At 36.4% G+C, this 23,110-nt stretch overlaps 1 protein-coding gene and 1 pseudogene across 1 annotated transcript in view; one reads left to right on the top strand and one right to left on the bottom strand.

Moving 5' to 3' along the window:
• DAW1 (Transducin/WD40 repeat-like superfamily protein) overlaps window positions 1-17,360 on the top strand; it is a 72,858-nt gene extending 55,498 nt beyond the window's left edge. The window contains 8 exon segments of the mRNA XM_089156394.1: window positions 1,506-1,629; window positions 1,728-1,786; window positions 4,288-4,381; window positions 4,464-4,653; window positions 5,036-5,134; window positions 13,564-13,682; window positions 15,910-15,969; window positions 16,161-17,360. Coding sequence (XP_089012520.1) covers window positions 1,506-1,629; window positions 1,728-1,786; window positions 4,288-4,381; window positions 4,464-4,653; window positions 5,036-5,134; window positions 13,564-13,682; window positions 15,910-15,969; window positions 16,161-16,265 — 850 coding nt within the window. The 3' untranslated portion in view covers window positions 16,266-17,360.
• Window positions 16,584-18,060, bottom strand: LOC149015581 (putative glucan endo-1,3-beta-glucosidase BG4 pseudogene; annotated as a pseudogene).
• Window positions 18,061-23,110: the final 5,050 nt, after the last annotated feature.

Here is a 23,110-nt window from a genome sequence, read left to right as displayed (position 1 = left end):
GGAATTTATTCTATTATGAACGTCCCCTTGTGCATAACACCGTTAGTTTTAAACATAAAAAATTAGAAAGACATATTTACCCCTATTGAATCTTAATCCAAGTTTTACAAAAAAATATATATATACATAAAAGTTAGTCAATTTTTAGGGTGAATCCATTTCTTTTTAGGAGACTTTTAGGAAACTGCTTAGATAAATCTTCTTTATTAAGGATTCAAGATGTCATGTTTGAATATGAGAACATTAAACTTCTACTAATAGTTCAGCCAAGTACTACAGTTTGAATTGAGGAAGGAAAAATCTTTCGGTGCTTAGCGATATAAAATGGGCGGCGATACGAAATTTACCAAAATCAGGAGATAAATCGACGAAAATATTGCGAAAGTTTGATATATCGCCGATAACTTCAAAAAATATCGCAATAAATTGTGAAAATATCAATCTCTTCAGTTTTCTCGGTTTCTCATCTTCTTTCTCTCGCTTTTTAGTCTCAGGAACAGACCAGCCATCCTCTGAGTTGCAGAGTAATGGGGGTAGCAAGCAGTGGAAATTACCCATGCAATCCCATCAAAAAATATTGCTTGTAGAAAACCTTCCTTTTGTATCGTTCCTTCTCTTCTTCTTCCCAAACCTTTGAACCCTGGAGTCTCTTGCTGCAACGTTGGCAACCAAGGAATGCTGTGGACTTTGGAACCCCAAATCCTTTCTGGCAGCTGCCGTGGTTTGCGTTTGCAGTGACAATCAACCACTCTTCCATGGTGAACCACCGTAAGGTTCATGGATCATTTTGCTTATCTACAATCAGTCTTTTCCTTGATTTGTTTGAGTCTCTTGACCGTAGATGATGGCGATGAAGGCTAGTAAAGGTTTTATGTGATTATGTCTGCAAAAAGTCAAAATTCCAAAGCAATTTTGCAGGCTGCTACTCCATTCATCCCTCTAGCGGCAAAACCCCATTCTGATGTCGGCAAAATATCGCCGACATATCGAGGTTTTGCCTGTTTCGCCAAGGGGCAAAACCCCGATACCAGGCGATGTTTCATACCTTGGTTTGAATATGCCTTATCTTTTAGGGTTTGAAATAAAGAAGGGTAATTTTGGGAATTTTGAAAAACAGTGGATGCTGACTTGTCACTTAACCCTATCATTCTAATTTTAGGGTTATGGTTGTTATAGAACTCAAAACACAAAGGGGTGCAAACATAATAGAGTAAATTCTAGGGGGTGTAAATATAATTGTTTGCAAACACCGGGGGTTTAAATGTAATTTTATTTTTCTTAAATTGTATGACTTCTTGTGCCGAATGGTACTCTTTATCTGTTTGTGTTTCATCAGATTATTTTATGGCTAGTCTCCCGTATAAGTTTCTGTTATTTGCCTGATAATTAATTCGTGTTTTGTATTGGGAAATGTTCTGTCGGCGAGCATGGCCGGGTTCCTGAACAAAAATATCTTCCATTTTGTGTACTAGATAGTTGTTTTAACCTTCTATTCTGAACTTCAGGTCTCTGCCAGAGTTATCTCTTATTAAGGAAACTTCAATCAGAGGTTTTACATTTTCAAATTCAAAGTCAACATCTTGGTCAGACAGTCCAATATGCTCTTCATTTAATGGAGAACTCATTCTGGTAAAATTAATGTGACATCTTATTTATCCAGTTCTTTATTTCACTGGGTTCAGTTGTTCCTTGAATCCTCAAAGTGCAAAACCATTTTCTGGCTTCAGGTGAATGGTGATCAAGAAGTCTTCTTCGTGTCTGTTCTTTCTGGCATTGAAATCTATAGGTAATGGATAGATGCTTGACATGGCTTCCTTTAGTAGTGACATTTTCTTTATTTATATATAGGCCATCTGTTCATGTCTAGGACACTGATGAGAGCTTAAGATTTTTGTGTCAACTCACTTGCTATGGATGATTGGTGCATCCCTTTTTGGTACAGCATGATTAATTGTTATGCAATCAAGTGCTGGACTTCATTGTTTTCCATGACCGACCTGAACCCACTGGCCTGATGCATGCTATGTGCACGCCACCATCACACACACACACACACACCCAAAAAAAAAACTTGATAGCATATCCAATCTCGGGATTGGATAGCTGATATCTGCATCTAAATCTGCACTTCTATCCATTCAGGAGAAACCGGATCTTTGTGCAAGCAAATTAGATGCAGATATGGTAATCCTCCAATCAGACCGGATATTATCCTTTAAGAGATCACCCATGTAAGACGAGAAAAGTCGTCCACAAAAGTCTCAACATATCAAAACCTATATCTGCTACTAACTCTACAAATCAGAGTGAACTAAGGAAAATAAAGTCTCACTGCAAGAGACAAAGTGAGGAGGATACATAGGACGATGATGCTTCCCTAACTCCCACGCCTCATTAATTTGGACAAGGACTTAAAAGATAGAAATAAGAGTTGCAACCTAACAAAGGAAAGCTAACCTAGATGACAATGACTTTGAAATGCAGAGATGCCTTTATCAGAGAGAGCAGCAGTTAGGACAGCATAGTCTAGACAGTAAAGTCCATTCTGCTTACACCCTCCACCAATCAACTTCCTTGTGTGAAGATCTTGAAAAACACAATTGGTAGTGGCAAAGGCTACAGAACAATTCAGTGCTTTAATCAACTGACTTGCAGATAATAGATTAAAAGCAAAGTGAGCAGCATGCAGAAATGATGTTGATGAAAGGGAAGGTGTGGAAGAAGCACTTCCAGAACCTAAGATAGAGGTCCCATTAGCAATAACAATAGAACTATTAATAGTCAATTTAGAGAGAGAATTAAACATGGATAACTTACCAGTCATATGAGCAGAAGCCGATGAATTGATGATCTAAGGGGTGGACATAGAAGTAAGTAAAGCTGGGTTGTCTGCATGAAAGAGGGTTGCCAAGTACCAATGTTTCAATATTCTGCATGTGTCAAAGTACCTCACTCACGTCATCTTGCAGAGTCTTAGATAGATTTCTAGAGACCCAAAAGCATTATCATTAGATGTCACTGTTTCCGTACCACCATCAGATACAGCATGGTTGGCATGTTATTTGGCCCACTCTAGTTTCCGGTGCTTAGCCCAACAAGTGTCCACTAGATGATCAGTTTGCCACAATGACTACATAGGCGAGTTAACTTCTCTGTTGGCTGACCACCATCTTCTGACACAGGTCAAGCCCCTAAAATGTGGTAGAGGCCATGGCTTTTACTTATAATGATTTAGTTACAGGCTAGAGCTGCAACAGCAGATGATAACACTTACAAGTAGCAGAGCACCAAAGAAAAATGCACAAAGCCTACAAGATCAAGCTTGCCATGAATGTGGTTGGTTCAAGCAAAAGCAACCCACCTAAAAACCTTGGGTGGAATAGTAAAGGATGCAAGACTGAACAATAGATCAAGGAGGAGCATTTGCTGAATATATGGGAAGGCAGCCCATGAATGAGATACGTAGCCAGAAGCACTACATTAACCCCAAAAAAACCAGGAACACTCATGGTAAATATTAGGGAGCAGGCAACTTCCAAAAGATGTTGATTCTTATGTTCATCCATTCAAATATGAGCAAGAGTGTCCATGATCAGTAAGATAAAATTGTAATTCCCCAACATTGTACTTGGTCCCAGTATCAAACCAAAGGTCACCTCAAACTGAGTTTTCACATCTTGAAGTATGAAAACAAGTGGAACCCATTGCTCTTTTACTTAAGTAAATACACCCATGTAGTTCTACTAGGCAACCAATAAAGGTAACAAACCATTTATGTCCAGAAGATGAAACACATTGAATAAGGCCCGTGCATCCAAATGAATGATGTACTTTTATCATGTGTTCAGGCCGTTGATTTGTTTTTATTTCTATTCATGTGTTCATTCAAGTATCCTTTACTTGGTGCATACTTTTATCACCATATTTGGGCAATTGATTCATTTTTCCATTTACATTGAGTAATATCATGTGGATGGATACCTAGTTGAAACAATAGTCTCAACATCAACATCAACAAGCCATGTCCCAACTAAATGGGTTCGGCTACAAGGATTCTTGCCTTCCAGTCAGCTCTATTTGAGGCCATGCTGGATACAAGGGCTAAGCTATACATATCCTTTCTCACCACTTCTCTTAAGTTGAAAGAACAGTATCAATAACTTAAAAAAAGAATAAAATAAATAAATAAAAGCAAAGAATTAAATAAAGATGTTGTTCAAAGTTTTTTTCCCCTTTCTGTCCAGCCAACAAGTTGATTTTGTATATTTTCTTTTTCCTCCCATTTAGGCTTCTGGAGTCTATAAGCCAAGTCTACCAAAAGGATCTCGTGCATTTAGAAGGTTCTGTCTGTAGACCTGTTATCCATAAAGAAAAGAGAAAGGTATGCACATGTCTGGCCTGTGGTATTAATACTATGTTAGCATATTGTGTACATACTAAAAGTATAATCATGTGGATTCCAGGGTATATTGAGCTCTGTAATGAAAGATTTAACAGGAAATAAAGCAAAGCATGGATCAAATGCAGAAGTGGAAGACCCCAAAGCAAATTTTGAAGCATTGTCAACCATATTTTCACTTGCTAATTTTCCAGTGGTCACACAGAACAGAGAGAGCCTGACTGTGGATGAAGGTGATGTTGAGCTGAGCATAGGTATGCTAGCCCCAATCATGCCACCTTTTCCATTTTTTCATATCTTGTTTTGGCATACAATCTTCTGTGTTGATGGAGCAGTTTTTTTCTTTCTTGCTTTCTTTTTTAAATAACTTTGTACCATAAATATGTCTGATTTAAGCATTGTGTTGGTTATTTTTATGCACCTTTGGATGATAGCACAGGAAATGGGGATTTTATTTTTTCAATTTAAACAGCCAATTTACTTGCAACATTTTGATAGTTAAATAACTCTTTTTTAGCCATACCACATTATGGCTATTATGCATGTCAGTTACCTCTATGGAATAATCCATAAAAGCAAAAACCTAGCCATTTAGTCTTTCCTTCTGTTGATTATTTAACTCTTCTGGCTTTGAAGATGATATTGACCTTGAAGACCCTGGAGACAGTTCAAAGGCCCATAACGTGATTCCAGCTCTAAATAAGCAGCTGACCAGAAAATTTCAAGCAATTAAAGGTAAATACCAACTGCTAAATTATTTATGTGTTTCTCAGTAGCATATACTTTGTTATTTTTGTCAATTCTAGTCTTTTTTTAAGACCACATCCCATCTTTCTCTTCTAGGTAAAATCTATTTTTGATGTTGAAATGCATCACTTGATCAATTCCACCTCAATAACCTCGATCAAATAATGCCATTAAAGAAAACGTATTCTTTGACTGTCAAAAAGACTTTGCTTTGAGTCCAAATGTAACAATCATAGTTATACAACGCCTGGGCATCTAGGTGTTTTTTTAAGGCTGGGTGGTTGGTAGCTTTATTGCAAGACACTGCACGCTTTTTATACTGGTTTCAGATCTTGGAACTTACTTATGCCAAACATCATTTTTAAGTATTATTCATAAATAAGCAAATACCCACTATATGAATCCAATAGAGATCGTCAAAAAATAAAATTAAAAGAAAAGGGGGCTTAAGAGAAAATAAAAAAGATTTTCACTAATAGGTGAAATCCCCCCCCCCCCTTTTTTTTTCTTTTGATACACAATTTCCACCTTTTCAATTTTGGGGTCTTTCTCAAATCCAAAAATCCCATACATCTTAATATGGTAAAAGTAAAACATTGTTAAAATTTGAAGGTGTAGTAAAATATTCATTTGTTTTTATAGATGAAACAAAAATATTGTCATTCAATATTGACACCATTCGCATGTACACTAAACAAAGTTTGACAAAACATAACACCTTCAAATTTGGAAGTCTTGGATTTGTTGGAATTCTAATCTTTTGCTCTTATCTAATACAAAAGAAGTTTTATGGGAAAATATAATTGTTGAAGGATACGCACTTTGAGCTATTTTACTGTTCACGGTACTATTTATGTGAACAGTCAAATCTGTTTTTACTGTTCATGCTACTGTTCACGTGAACTATTCACATGAACAGTATTATGCTATTTGTTATTCTACTTTCTATTTCTAATGTAGGAGTCTTGCTACATAAGTTTGGGAGTTTTTAGAAAGCATAGTTTCTATTTTGGTGGTAGTTTCTATTTTCAGAACTTTCTATTTTAGGAGCTAGGAAGTTACTAAAGCTGTAATTTTTTGTTTCCTTTTTCTAGAGGACAATTACTTGTCTCTCAAGTTGTATTAGATTCATTAGAAGTTATAAATAAAAGGGCTTTGTGATTCTAGACTCTTAAGCTAGAATAACAGGCCTCTTCTGCTGGTTCTTCATCTCTCTTATCTTCTTCTTCTTCTTTGTTTTCTTTGTTCACGTTCAAATGCTGTTTTGATTATTTAATGTTTGTTTTCTAACAAATGGTATCAAAGCTTTTTTAATCAAAACACTGTTGTTCTCTAGTATTCTCTTTTGAAGTTCTCTTTCAGTGTTCCTCTCTTTGGTGCATAGCCACCTATTGCTGTATTTATTTTATAGTTAGATCAAATGAATATATGAACTGATCTATTCTATTACTTACCTCTTACTTATCCCAAAACTTGATTGATTACTTTAATCTATTATTTTCTACATTTTTACATCCTTCTGCATATCTGTTTTTCTTTGCAAACACTTCTTCGATTCTGTGTTGCAGAATTTTTCTGCTATTCTTTTTCAAGTTTTGGTACGCAACCATCTGTTGCTACAAATAACGTGCTACTTAGATCAGTTTTTTGTTTTACCCTATTATGTTATGCACTATGCAGAATTTATTTTATGATTTTTCTTTAAGTTTTGGGCTGCTGGTTCATGAGTTTATACTACAGATCGGAGGATCTTTTGCTGGTTTCTAAAGATTTATTTGGGATGGCTACTAATTTGTATGGTTTGCTTCTTTGGTGACTGTTGAAGTATATACACTTGGGCTATTTACTGTTCACGACACTATTCACGTGAACAGTAAAAAAATCTGCTTTTACTGTTCACGTGAACAGTAATATCACGTGAACAGATTTTTTACATGAACAGTATATGCTAGTGATGCTACTCTACTTTCTATTTCTAATGTTGGAGTCTTGCTATAAGTTGAGGGCAAAGATCTTCACTAATAATATCCATCAGCACATCTTGAGTAGATATAGAATAAGGTACCATTCATCAGGACAATTACTTGCCTCACAAGTTGTAACACAGATTTTATTGTTCACGTGAACAATGACTTACAAAAGGACTCAAATAATACCTATCCATGCTACTAACAATCTAGGGAATCCAGATGAAGATTGGTTGTATGTTTCAATTTGCAATCCTTTACATGATGGTTCTTACACAAGTTTTTTTTGGGTTTTCTCTAAGTTTCGATCTACCTAGTATTGAATCCCTGGGCAACTGTTTCCCTATTTCATGGGTGGAATTAATTTTCTACGAGTTTTTTTTCATAAAGACTTGTACTTACTCTGTTTCTTTTAAGATTTTTTCAACATCTCAGACCTGAATTTAGCATCAGCTAGGTTCTACTCCATTGACTACTGTTGTTTCTAATTTTTTTTTCTACCCACCTTTGGTACTACACATATTTTGCTTTTTTATTGTTCTTGATTATCTATAGTTGAACCTGTGACTCTCCCTCCTCATCCATATTTTATTTTTTATTAACTCCCATCTATACCATAAACTCCTTGCCATTGGACTATATTTACCACATTACAACATTTCCTACTATGAGGAGAACTTGGAAACTATATTTCTTGGGATTTTTTTTTTTTTTTTTAACTGGATATTGGTTATTGGTTGTCATTAATTGTCCACGTGTAATGCTACACGTGAGGGGTGGAATGGTACCTTATCTACTCAATATGTGCTGATGGATATTACTTGTGCAGATCTTTGTCTTCAACTCATGGCATTCTACAACAATATTATTACCTACCTTTACCCATATTGTTTTTTACCTTACCTACTTGGTCCACAATAACCTATATTGTGTTTTACCTTACCTAGATTGCCTTGATTAGTTTTGCACATTCCTACCCCTTCATTGGTAGGGAACTTCATCATCATGTGTCGGGGTGAAACTATAGCCCCAAATGCACTTAGAGTTGGTCTCCCTAAGATGATATTGTAGGCCAAGATATTTGGACGACTATAAACATGGTTGGTAAAGTCACTTGCCAGGGATAAGTGCCAACTGTAAGGTCAAGTTGTATATTACTTTCCACAATGGTGCAGCTGCCAGCAAATCTATAAAGGAGGGTTCCATTGGGCATTAAAGCCTTTTTATCTATCTTGAGGTGTCGGACTGCCTCTAGTGAAAGGATATCAGTGTTAGAATATTGATTGAATATTCCACATAAGATGGGCTCTATCGATTGTGTTACACTTTGATTTGGTTTCTTATTGGTCTGATATGGGTAATATACGGTTACTAAGACTCTTATATGGACTGGCTAGTGTGGGCTAATAGGGACCATTAGATCTTGATGGACGATCTAACGGATTTGCCTATATAAAGGATGCTAGGTCCCTCCTCTAACCCTAATGATTATCACATTATTCTTTGCATTAGTTCAGAGAAGTTATACCATCAAGCCAGTGAATAGGGAGGAGTCTAGAGGAGAAGATCTAACATCAAGTTGATCATAGAATCAATTTCCACCTCAAGTTCGTTCCTAGTGGGAGACAAAAGAAGATATTCCGCTGCGCTTCGTCTCCAATGGATCCTATATAAATGTATGTTCATCATCATCTTGTGTCATTATTATACTAAGGTGTTTTTAGTCGATCTATGCGATCTTGGATAGAAATATTCTTACAATCAGCCGAGGAGCTTTTCCTCAAGCATTGTCCCCTTTCTCTAGGCCGAGTTCTGCTTCTCCTCCGAGTGTGTGATCTATCTACGATACACCCAGACTTGATGAACTGGTCCAAATGGCCTCTGGCAATTAACTTTTCAATCTTGATTTTCAGCATCCGACAATCATTCGTGTGATACCCCTTGTCTTTGCGATAAAGACAGTACTTCAACATATCAGCCCTATTCTCTAGCCAATCATGTAAGTTTCTGGGTGTTTTGAGCACCCCAGTGTCTCGGACTTACATCTAAATGGCAGATGTTGAGTTGTTCATGTGGGGTGAAAGCTTCTTCATCTTCGTCATCAACTCGATGGTTTCTCCACTCCTGCTTGTTTTTCTTCTCTCCCTGACCGGTTTTTTGGTAGAGCTCTCTTCTCGATCGCTTTACTAGTAGGATTTTCCTTAATTTTTGTAGCCACTTTTGTTAGCTTCCAAGACTTCTTCCATAGTGGCCATCTCGTAACTCAAGTCCAACAATTCAGCTAGGGTGTTGGCCTTTTTCTTCACAATGGAGGCCACTCACCTTTCACTGGTTACTTGTCTATTGAAGGCAATGAAGGTTACTTTGTCATCAAGATCCTTTGTTAGGATAAAAATATCATTAAAGCATGCTATGAAGTCACGGATGGACTCAAAGTAGTTTTCCCTCAATACCAAGAGATTGTCCTTAGTCTTGTCCTTCTTGATTCCACTTTTGAAACGGGTGGCAAAGGCATAGCCTAATTCAATGAAGTTATGAATAGAATGTCTAGGCAAGCAAGAAAACTAAATTGTGGCTGGACCCTTAAGAGAAGCTGGGAAGCCTCTACACTTGATGGCATCCCCACCACCACACATGGTCATTATAGAATTGAAGTGACTAATATGAGCTATAAGGTTTGCAATTCCATTATATACCGTGAAAGTCGAGGTTCGGACGGCCAAAGGCAAGGAAGTTGCCATTATCTCAAGGATGAAAGGATCCTGAGTTAGCACCTCATGCATCTCATCTAGGATCTTTTAATCCAGCTGCACAAGCATTCATTCATAAGGTTCTTCATCCATGTTCATCGAAGCACTGGACTCTGCACAATGCTCTTTCTGGATTTTTTTGGGGATGGTGACCTCCAACAAAGGCTCTAGGGAAGGAATGCGTAGCTTGTTGCACTCTCTTCCTCTCTAATCCTCGCAGAGTCATTGGGGAGCAAAGCTACTCCAACTCCTTGGGCCTTGTCTTACTAATTGACAGGGAAGGGTACCACTGTCTCTGGAAGAGCTACAGAAGGACCAGTTGGGGGCACCATTGTCTAGAAGGTACCTATCATCTCCATCATTCTTCTTTCCAAGGCTTGTGCCCGGGAAAAATCACATGTTGGGGTGGAGGTCGTTCTCTGCAAGGGAAGACTCACATTCAAAGCAATACCATGCTCAAGGACTTGCACTTCACGTGGAGGTAAGAGAGAAGTATCTTTAGATGGACCATCTTTTCAAGTGTATACCTCCTTCTTCCCACCACGTGCTTGTCTTTGAGACTTAGAACCATTGTTGTCTGAATTATCTCTTGCCATTGTTACCCAGAGATAGTAAACACAGGAAAGAATGAAAAATGTTCTTTCCCACAGACGATGCCAAATGTTACTCCAAAATCTTCCTACTCCGGTTCATTCGAGAGCAATCGAACCAAGAATCTGTGAACAGAGAAAAATCATGAGGGAAGCCACCTCTGATGGTGAAGTTAGATTTTAGATAACACAGTTCCTTATAGAGAGGAGTAAATGCCCAAAGAGATGAAGCTCTTGGGTATGTGCAGGAGTTAATTCTGGCTTTAACTTGGTTTACCAAACAAAGGCCTCTTAGACCTATTTTTATAGTTGATGAACACCATGGAGACAATTGATGCTAGCCATAAGATGGCCAAATAGAATCCTTTGCAAATCCCATCGAAGGGACCATGGCAAAGGAAACTTTTGGGCACACTTTACAAGATCTATATAGGTCTCTGCAAAAGCTGACACCAGATGTGACATGGCTAACACCAAATGCGACATGGCTAACACCAAATGCGACATCTTATCCTGAACTCTTGACAAGCCTACTGGAAGCAATACTCAAAAGATTTTGGCAAGCTGGCTTATCTTATAAGCACCGCTCTAGCACACATACAACTGTAAAGGGAGTGCTTCATATTTGCTAGAGATCTTGCCAACAACTAAAGGTTTAGAAGTCTATTAAGAGGTAGCTCCGGAATGTTACTTTCACCAAGTGGCTAATTCCGAACCAAGCTCTAAGAAGTGTCATAGCAAGCCTGGAATGTGATTGTAGCCGACTGGCTGATTTCGGATACCAAATTTTGAGAAGTACTAGGATCTGGCAGGCAATTAAGTCAAACTCAGTAAACTTTGGTCCATATAGTTCGCATGGGTTCAAAAGTCTGTTTGGCATAACACTACCTATAGAAGGCTAGTGATGGACTATATGGATAACTTTATTAATACCATGTCATGGCCTGCTTATGTCCAATATTCAAAGTACTCCTTTGTGACCCAGGGGATGGATCAAGCCCGACACATACTTGTATATTGAGTTCTAGTTGTTGAATTTGTTGTTGCATTTTAATGAAAATCTCAGTGTTGTTTTGGACAATATCCATATTTACCTTTGTGAAAATGCATGTTCCAGACTTTGAATTTGTCCGCATACAGCTGGGCATGTGCCAATAAAAAAACACCACTTTGGGTTAGGTTTTAGGCAGAAATAACACTTTCATTGTGTTTATTGGTCGTAAATTAGGTCGAACACGAAACCAGCCCAAAGAAACACCAAAAATATTTCGAACCTTGGTGACTACTAAATTTATTTTTTTTTACAATATTTAGCGGAAGGAATCGTATAAATAAATCATAAACTTTCAAGATGAGGTTACTTGGTTTGTGCTTTCTATTGATGATATTGTTTTGGTAGATGAGAATGGAGTGGGGATTAATGCGAAGTTAGAGCTATGGAGATCAACTTTGGAATCAAAAGGTTTTAAAGTAAGTAGAAGGAAGACAGAATATATAATGTGTAACTTTGGTCATGCCTACGATATGAAGTGGTGAAACTTGATGAAAATGAGATTCCACAAATCGATTATTTTAGGTACCTTGGCTCAATCATAAATAAAGAAAAGGTGATATAGAGGATGATGTTTCCCAAAGAAATAAAATAGGACAAATGAAGTGGAGAGGTATGGCTGGGGTTTTATATGATCGACATGTTCCTTTTAAACTTAAAAATATAATTTTATAGGCATTATATGACCAGCTAATGTATGGTGAAAAATGTTGGGCTGTTAAGAAGCACCACACAAATAAACTCGATGTAGCAGAAATGAGGATGTTGAGAATTGAGATGGATGAGTGGAAAAACTAGGGAGAATATACGACCATATTCATTGTTCAAGTTTCAACTAAGATGGGCCAAAATTTCAGTAAAATCCAATATCATGGGTTATTTTATAAAGTCCCACATTTTGACAAGTTTCAAATATCTTTGAAATCTCGGTAATTTTGACCAATATTTTGAAATTTTGATTGTTTTGAACAATAAATGCCAAGTCATGATCAATTTCTAAACAAACCCAATTTCAACAATTCTGGCTAGTTTTGACCAGGTTCGATGGCTTCATTCAACCAATTTTGACCAGCCCATTACATGAGCCAAAAACTATTTGCTTTCAACATGGTTTCATCTCATGATCTCATCTTGGCCATATCTCAGTTTTTTGGCTGGCCAAAACCAGCCTCAAGACCAGATCATGATCCTTGATCATATAAGAACTGGATTGGTAATAGCTCTAATAAATGAAAAGCTAAAAGAAAGTCATTTGAGGTGGCATGGCCATGTTCAATATAGGCTTTTAAATGCCCCTGTATGGAAGAGTGACTTGATCCATATTGAAGGAAGTAAAAGAGCTAGGGGCAGACATAAAATAATCTTAGGAGAAGTGAGAAAAGATATGGTGCTTTGGCCTTGTATCCATATGGCCTTCAATAAAGCTGATCAGAAGCAAGGATGCAGTAGCTGACCCACCCCAATTTAGTTGGAACAAGACTTCTTGTTGTTGAATCACATTAATAAATCCTTCGTGTTTTATCTAAGGTGTTGAACTTCCAGTATCTTTTTATGTTCCCGGGAGACTCATACTATTGTTACTCTTCAATGTTCTACAATAATATGTTATACAATAATTAGAGGAAGGACTCAAACCATTCCAGTATCCTATGAAGAAAAGTATACAAAGAGAGTACTGCAATGATGTGCTTACACTTCTATTAAATTTCTTTCATTAGTACAATAATTATATCTCTTTTTTCAGTACGAGGTGGTTGTCTGTAACCCTTCTTTTTACCCTTTTCACTTATCCTTTCTGATATGTTGGACTCCAGTGCAAGCTATCTCATAGGTGGAGACGAGTACAGATGGACCTCAGCTCCTCATGTTTCTTTATCATTCAGACTTGGATTTTAGAAGCCCTAACCCTTATATGCCCTCCTAAAAGAATGGCAGATAGTACTTAAATATGATCGTCCAATATTCAAATTTGATGATTGTCCATGATGCAGTACACCTCTAGTTATGCCTACATGTATATCACCCATTGGATTATTGTCTCTAAAATTTTTAATTGCAGGTAAATTTAAACAGATCAAGGTCAGAAATGATAAAACATCGTCAAAAGAGGAGCATGAAGATGAGAAGGCTGGTACAATTGATCAAATCAAGAAGAAGTACGGATTCCCTTCATCTGGGGTAAGCATAGTAATTATGCCCTTGCTTAGTTTTTTCTACTTGTCAATTCTCTGAGACCTCTCCTTTCTTAGGAGAATAACATAATAACGTTTAGGAATGAGCACTTATGAGAAATACATTTACTAGAGTACTATTTATTCTCCCTTTTACAAGGACTACTAATTTAGCAATGGCCTGGCTTGTTAGGGATTGTTTAATTTATATGTATTCATATGCAGTGACATGACCAGAAGTCTGAAACTGTGCTTGTTACGTAAGTAGGGAAGTTACGATATTCATTGCTCAATCATTGATCTTAAACTGACTCAAACACTACAAGCAAGATCACTATATGAGATGACTTGGCAAATATTTTAGTCGTCAGTGGGACCAAAATATTTCATAAACCATGCATGAGGTGACTAGTATCATCATCACCATCATGATTGTCTTTGTTGTCCAAACCTTCTCCAAATATGTGGCATCAATGATCTGTTTTTACTGGGAACTGATAAAATGCTAAATGCCGTTTAGTCAATGAATCCTATTCCACCATTTTAGTCAGTCTTTCAGGGGTCCTATCACCTAATAAAAGGTCAATCCACATTCTTTTGGCATTCTGTTGTATTTTGGAGCTTAAACTTCATGGAACGGGGGATCCTGTAATGGTTTCTCCAAAAGTTTTTATAAATATAGAAACTACTAAAAGGGTGCAATCATAAAACTTCTTGGAAAAGTAGCAACATGGCTTGTAAATTGATTTCTCTGTAAATCTGTTTCAGTCACAATTCTTTCTTTTTTTTTCTTTTCTTTTATTTTATTGATTTTTTTTTTTTTTTGGGTTGGGGGGTGTGGAGGTGGGGTGAAGACTGCCAACTAAAGTTCTGTCTGTTTTGATATAAAATTTTACCTTAAAAATATTCCAGGGAAATTTTCTCTCTTCATATGTAAAATTTTATATTTTGAAGATCTTTTTAAATTGTTTTTCCATGATGAGACAAACATTTGAACATTTTCAATCAGTAAAAGATTTACATATTGACTGTTTGAAATGAAAAATTTGCCAAAAATTTTCTGTTGAACAAACAGAGCCTTGGGCAATCTTACACTGAAAATAGAAACGAATGACTTGGCAACTGATGGCAGAGGAATATAACATAACTAACTTAGATACTAAAGGATGTCATCTTAAAGATAGAAACTAAACTAACTCCTGAATCCCCCCATCTGTAGGCCTCTATGTAACGGACTCCACAACTCTTCTAGGAATATCCCACTTCAGTCAATACGAAGCTGTGACACTGTTTATGTGAGAAGTGTTTTAATTTCCTTTTGGCCTTCTAGGACTAGCTTGGCTGATAGGGCTGGCAAGAACTGGCCTGGTCCAGTACTGATCCATTTGATCCTTGTTCCATGGTCTTCTTTCTGATTCTTCTTCCGCGCGCCTTTGATTATGCATCACTGTGCCTCTTGTCTATTATTTTCATCCCTCATTTGGCATTTTCATTATATTTGCACCAGAAGCAAGAATCATGTGTTAAGGGTGAATACTTACTTGATAGATGCTCTTCCAGTGACATGTTCGATGTTTCCATTCTGTTATACAGAGAGACTTTTATATGATGGCCCTATATTCCACCTGCCAGTTTGGTTGCATTCTATAGATGGAGTTGAAGGATGCTTTATCTTTATTGGTTCACATGGTACTTGGTAGTAGTATAAAGGGGGGAAAAAATTCCAAGACTCTTGGTTTGCTTGAACTTCTATATAAAAGGCTGCTTGAAAGCGAGTAATCAAGATCATGTGGACAGTTTGAAGAACTTTGAGGAGGAAAGTAATAAAGACTGGGTGAGAGCTGAAAATAGTATTCTTCTTTTTTTTTCTTTTTTTTTTTTTTTTTGGGGGGGGGGGGGGGGGGGGAGGGAGAAGAGTTGGTTGAAATTATCAAAATTTCTGAAATATTGTTAGAATCCTGATCAACAGAATTGAATGAGTTTCCCCAAAAGCATGAAGTTATTGATCATGATTATCAAGTTGCCTCGAAATAATATCGGCAAAATTGGTATGAGAAAACGATTGCAATTGTCAGTCCATTACAAAGAATCATGTGGTACTTGAAAATGCATAATTAACGGAAAGATGCATACTGATCAATGAAGAACATGGAAATTCTTGGGGAAAATAATGTAACCAGTCAATCTTAATCATTGGCATTGTTCTTAATGGGATGCTTTGTCTTTTGTCGCAGGATACAAGTACTGCTAAGTTGGCAGAAAACAAGATCCAGGATAATTTGAGGAAGTTGCAGGTAAGTCCTCATTAAATTTGTGCTGATTGTCTTAAATTTCCAGCTGGGGAGAGGAGAGAATCTAATGTTTATTGATAAATTGCCTTATGTCTTATTTGAGTTATTTTGGTTTCAGGTAACTGTGAGGATTTTTTATTTTTATTTTTGTTTATACAATTTTACTTTAACTGGAAATTTGGTTGCTTGGGTAGGGTATCAACAATCGAAGTGCAGAGATGCAGGATACTGCTCAATCTTTCTCCCTCTTGGCAAAGGATGTACTGCGAACTGCTGAACAGGATAGACGAAGCTCTTAAGTCGTGCAGGATATGTCAATTTATTTGTTTATTTGTTTGATATTATAATTATGATGATTTATGGTGGACATTTGTTTTGGTGTTCTGTTTGTGATTCATTAATGTGCATCAGTTTTTTCCTTTAACCTTTTTTTTTTTTTCATGTAAATAGTCATCAGTATAATGTTCTTGTCTGACTAAATTGAACCAGCCATTATCAACTGATGAAGGAATGTTCTTACAAGTTACAACAAAGACGAAGAAACAAAACATTTTATTTTCTGTTTTCTGCAGATACAGTATTATTGATTAGGGGTGCGGACAGGATTACTGGTACCACTAGTAACAGTAATATGGGAAAATGGGATAAACTGGTGTCATATCTGGATAGAAAAGACCAAAATGTTGTAGCACACCAAGCGGTCTGAGGTTCTCATTGAACATTGAAAATATATAGATATCATTGTTTGTGTTAGGCCTCTTTGGTGTGCCAGGAGAACTCCTAACATGTTTGATGAGATTCTTATTATAAGTCTGAGCCAATTCTGGAGTTGTAAACTTCCCATTCCCTGCAGCCGGCCAACCACTCTCACCAATGGCAACTCCCACATCTGGGTATCCCATATCTGCAATAGCCCAAATGAAAGCATCCACAATGGCATCATACAGATTCCAATAGCTCAAGTTTCTATCATGAACCACTGGACCCTTAGCAGTGAACTGTGCATAGTCTAGGCGAACATTTGTTGGATCAGCTGCATAGACATAGTAAGGATACACATTGAGCATGATGTGTGCATCAGCCCCAGACAGGCAATCTAGAATGTGAGGCATGACAGAAGCCGCCTGTTCGGTGAAGACAGCGGCGGAAGGCGGGTTTAATTTGGTGAGTACGTCGGTGTCAATCACAGTGGTGACTTCAATTGTATCTATACCTTGAAGTTGTAGGACATTTCTGATGTTCAGCATTGCTGGTGCTATTAAGGGGCCTAAGTTGCTTAGAATTGCCTTGTTCCCAACAACAATATGAGTAAACTCAATGTCTCCATAATAGGGAATTATGTTCTTTGCAACCCAGTTTTGAGCAGCTTCTTTACTCTTGGCTAGCTCGGAAATTTGTTTATTTGGTATCCCTACAGCGACTTGGATGTTAGAATCCATCAATGCAGTGAGGACTTCAGCTCTTGGGTCGTACAGTTTTATCCTTTTGATTCCATACTTCAAATAGAGGTCCACCACCTGTGGTGCATATGGAAGATTATTCCCTTTCATCCCATAGCATACCCCTATGTCTGCATTTCATGTTTCATGACAAGAACAAGTAAAAATGTAAGAAAATTATGATTTTTTTTTTTAAAATAATAATGTTTTTTCTTGATTGAATTAGATTCTAAAATTTGACAGATTGCCAATGGATGCAGTACTAGCATATTAAGCTATTATAATTTATCGTATCACTCATTCACCTGCAAATAATCAGTTGTCTCATGCTTACTACTAAAAGTGTTTTCTTTCTTTTACCCAAAATTAAGAATACACAAATAAAAGAACTAATTTTTTTTTCTCCCTTCAAGGAGGGAAACGGTTTGAACCAAAGGCTTCCTTAGATTTAGGAAGTTACCACTACTGTGCTCGAAGCACATCTACAAAAAAATTGATGTTTCAGACATAAGGTTGCATAAATTTTTTTTATCAAATTGTGAATATAGATATTTTTCAAGCTAAATTGAATTAAATTGTTCTTACTTGGAATAGTAGCCTGGCAAGCTGCTACTAGCAAGGATAAAGTAATGAATGATGCAATCAATCGCCACATCCTGAGTCTAAAATTCTTTTACCTGCACAATATTATTTTTAATTAGTGATTGAAAAAGGGGGAAGTTTTAATCATAATAAAAAATGGATCAAACACCATTTATAAGAAAATTCTGCAACTCATAATAACCAATACATTTTCCTCCAACATGGTAGAATGTTCACTACATCAGGTTAAGTATTAATGGAAGTTCATGAAGGCTCATGCTATAGTGGATTGAGAAAACTAAGATTATGATATACTTAAGTTGATTCCAATGAACTTCCATTGATCATGGTTTTATGTATCACCATTTTTGGACTTTTGAACCTAGAACAGTATCTTAATTCTATATAATCACAGAGATTATCTCATTGTCTACATACCAAAATTCGGGCCTACACTTATGCCTCGATTCCGATACAACTACTTAAGGCATTGTCACACTTATTTCCAATAGAAAATGTAAAGAGAGGAAAACTACCATGTACCAACACGAAGACTGGAAGAAGAGAGACTAGCTATCGTTCTAGTACGAACAAACCATCAAATCTGCAAAATGAAAAAATATGATGAAGTGACTAATTTCAGTGCAATTCAATATGAAAATTTACAAGTTCAAAATAGACCTTATATAGTAGATCCAATTATCTAAATTCTAAATGACATCTAATATTAAAATTACTCAACAAATTAATTTTCCTTCTTTTTGTATTCCTTTACTTTCTTTTTATTCCTTTCTTTGATCTTTCCTTTCCAGTTGTCATGTACTGTATTTATACTTGTATTTATACTTGCAATTGTTTTATAATTCCAATTGTTTTTTTATCACTTATATTGGATCATATTTCCATTAACTTCGAGTCACTTATGAAACCACAATCCTTTTTTGAAGGTATGAAACCACATCTTACCCCCCAAAAAAAAAGTATGAACCCACAATTTATTAGCAGATATTTTTTTCTGAGGAGAGAAGAAATATTTTCTAAAAATACCAGCTTCCATCTCATTTAAGTACGATATGTTTATTTATTTCCATTCGTTTACCTGAAAAAAGGTTTATTTATTTTCAAATTCCATTCCTATCTTCCGTGTTTGCTTTGTATGTTGGTAAGCTGTTTCTTTTCTTTTTCACATAGAATGATAAGATGTGATTTATATTATAGTTCTGGGATTTTTATTTTTATTTTTTGAAAACTTTTCAGTTCCACTACTGAGTTACCTCTTAAAATTAATGTCACCTTTTGAATTATTCAATTAATCTGTCAAACCCTTTATAGGAGAAAATTTTACCAATAATACTCTCTGTCATTAGGAAATCATAGTTAAATACTAATATAAATAAATTATATTTTTCAAATGGACAAAAATACCCTCGAGTGGAAACCCTTACATGACTCGTCTTTGTCTTCGTCTTCCTCTTATCATCTGTAACCACTCTTATTATCTCATTGTTGCATTTTCTAAATAATTTATGTTCTCACAAATATTTCACTTTCCTCTCCTCTATTTTCTTTCCATAGGATGTGGATGATGTTGGGTATCAATAAAATAAATATTAATTGAGACTGCAATGTTAGAAATAAGGCATTTGAGTGATAAATTGGCTAACTTTAGAGGATAACTTGAGAAGGTGGAACTGAAATTTTCCTTTTTCTTTTTCAAGCAAGTAAAAAGAGTTAAAATAAGCAATAGCTCCATATCTTTATTTGCCACTGCAACTGCTTGCCACAATCCATTGTGATTTTGCCACATATATAAAAAGAAATCCAATGGTTGTGAGAGGAAATGCGAATAATATATATATAAATATCAGTTTTTTTTCTACTTGTTTTGCTCTCGCTTTTACTATTTCTGACAAGCTTACTGGAAGTTGTATTCTTTCCAGCTTTCCCCATTCATCAACACGAGACCATATAGACATTGATTAGTAGTTTAAGTAACACTAAGACTTGCAAATAGACGGTTTAGAGTCTGGTATAGTCAAGAGCCTCATTTTGTAAATTTATAAAATAGTAAACTTTTGAATACAAAAAAGAAAATGAATTTGCATACTATCGTGTATTATGCACTTAATTTTTTTCTACTTTTTATTTCTACAAGTGTCAATTATTCTCTTATGAATTGCGTGAGACTCTGTACAAATGAAACGTAATTCGATGTTTATGTTTATGCTACTATTCTTTGGAATCGATGTTCATGTTACTATTCCAATTCATTCAAATGATGTTGTGAATGAGATGTATTGAAATTTGGTGGTAGATTACTACCTATATATGTAGTTATACCAATCTGGGATTGTGGGTTCACCCATTACCCCTGGTGTCTATGCATTTATATAAACTCACTAGGTGTATGGTGGTTAAGTGTCTTGACATGTTTGGTTAGTAAACTTGATTGAGTACTACTACCCTTTCAACAGAGGTATTGAAGTCGAATGACCTATGATGGCACTGGCTAGGTCCTGTGAGCATCATGCAAGTTATCATGCAGTGATCAGGTTGCATATATTAGGGTTAGACTCATATGGTGTCCAAAAGATGACTTGAGTGTCGTGAGGAGATAAAAGAGGTATTTGCCCCCAACATATGTGGATGACTACAAGGCTAAGGAATGATAGTCAAAAAGACGGCTTGATTGGTGTCAGGAATAGTATTCCTAGGTGGGAAGGATATGTGAACCAAAAGGGCATTGGGCATGCTAGAAGGTATCCGGAACACATATCGTAAGAAACGTAGTTGACTTTGCATTTGAGCTAGACTTATCTATGACACGCGCCGGTTCTTAAACCAATGGTTGGTGAGAGAGTGATAACCTAAACCCCAACCACGGTATAATGTGACATGACCCAATTGCCTCAAAGAACCCAAAAGACATGCTTGAGTGTAGTGAGGAAGAGTGATGAGATCACCCAAAGGAGGCTGGTGTTGTAACTTAATGCGTCACAACCATAGAGACTATATTTGTTAGAGTCTAGGATCATCATTCATTATTTCATTATAATTATATTGTATACAAATGCGTGTGATTATTGCATGATGTATGATTATATTGACCTCACTGAGTTTTATGAAACTCATTTCTTTATGTGTATTTTCTTTTAGATTCTATTGCAAGCTATAAGGATTCATTTTACCTTGAGGGTCCACCGCTGGCTGAGTCCTACTAGGAACCAATGTGAGAGGACACGGAGATATATAGAGAGTCATGTTCTTGTTCAGACTGTGCCTATGGAGTCCAACCCTTCTGAGACTATGGACATATCATGGGAGAAAGTAGCCCCTTTAGTTGCCATTACTTTTGTTCTTTATTTATTCATTAGGAAGGGGTTACTTAGTTCTTGACTTCTCCTCGAGAACATTTAGATTTATGTTATTAAACAGTTAACTTCTTTTAAACTCGATTATAATTCTAACCAACTTTAAGATATGATTTGAGGATAACTAGTAATAACTTTTGATACCTTGATATTTGATATCGTATTTCTCCTTTTACTCTTGGATTATGCTATGTTGTATTATGTTGTTATGGGTTGACTATGAATCTAATAATGTAGAGTTATCACCCCTATAGGCATTCAAGTGAGTCCGGATCCAACTGGGTGGGGTGTGACACATGCACTTTCTCACACAATCGAGACCATATAAGCACTGATTAGTAGTTTAAGGTGAACATTGAGACTTGCTAAATAAAGGGTTTAGAGTCTAGTATAATTAGGGGTTTCATTTTTGTAAATTTATAAAATAGTAAACTTTTGAATTAAAAAAAAAATGTATTTACATATATACCTGAGCTTTCTCACACAACCATTAGATTTCTTCTCGTAGGAATGACAAGATCATAACGGTTCACAGTTCGCAGCTCGCAGCCCAAATAAAAATTCAAATTCAATACCATTGATGGATAGCTCAATTGGCAATACTAACAACTCTTATTGAAGAGGTCACAAGTTCGAGTCTCCCGGTAGTATATGTAATAGTCCCCATACTCTATTATAAAAGGCTACCAATTCCTTAAAAATCAGAAGAAAAAAATTTATGTTGAGTTGTGCACTTTTTGTATCAAATGAAAAGTTGAGATTAAAAACTTAATCTTAAATTTGAAAAGTCTAAAGTAGCATTCTAATTTCTTTGTTTTTTCATCATTTATTTGGTATGACGTTTTTCTTGGATTCAATAGCTCTTCATTAGGGTTGCAACACGTCCAGGCTGGGCGGGCTTTTGCAATCCCAAGTCCAACCCTCTATATTATAATTTGAACTCATTCCTGCCCTAATCCTAATACAAAACCAAGGATTATTGTCCCTAATCCTAAGCCCTACAGGGCCAAACCAAGCCCATTACCGCCCTCCCAAACCCTGGCATTGATTGCCCATATCCTTGTCCATGTTCCTAATTCATTGAGATCAAACATCAATGACAAAATTAGGGCTAGAATCAAGGCCAGGGTTAAGACTAAAAATCAGGGATGAGTCGGGACAAGGCCCAGTGGGCCAAAGAGTAATCTCTGGCCCACCTCGGCCCTAGTCAAGGCTAGGATATTTTGGCCCTAACCCGCCCTCTCAAGGCCAAAATCTTGAGTTCAAGCCCTATTCGGGCGCAAGGTGGGCGCAAGGCGGGCTTAGGACATGTCAAGGCCGTCAAGGCCAAACTTGCACCCCTACCCTTCATTGATGATAGGGCAAATAATTTATTTTAAAAAAATGATATGCCAAACGGTAGCTCTGGCAAGAACTTTTTATCTTTTTCGCCAAACAGCAAAACTCTACCAGAACCACAACAAGAAATCAGCAACTACATCAACGTCCCTTTAAACATAACAAAATGAATAACAATATATATATATATATATATATATATATATATACAAATATATATATACATATATATATATATATATATATATATATATATATATATATATATATATATATATATATATATATATATATATACCGGGCTGTTTTGCAATCCCAAGCCCAGCCCTATATGTTCTAATATGAGCCAATTCCTGCCCTGACCCTAGTTCAAGGCCAAAGATTATTGTCCTTGGCCCTAAGCCCTACAGGGCC

Source organism: Hakea prostrata, chromosome 5 (assembly GCF_041222555.1).
Source record: "Hakea prostrata isolate BN-2017 chromosome 5, UWA_Hpros_2, whole genome shotgun sequence".
Taxonomy (NCBI): Eukaryota; Viridiplantae; Streptophyta; class Magnoliopsida; order Proteales; family Proteaceae; genus Hakea; species Hakea prostrata.
This window is presented reverse-complemented; position numbering and strand designations above follow the sequence as displayed.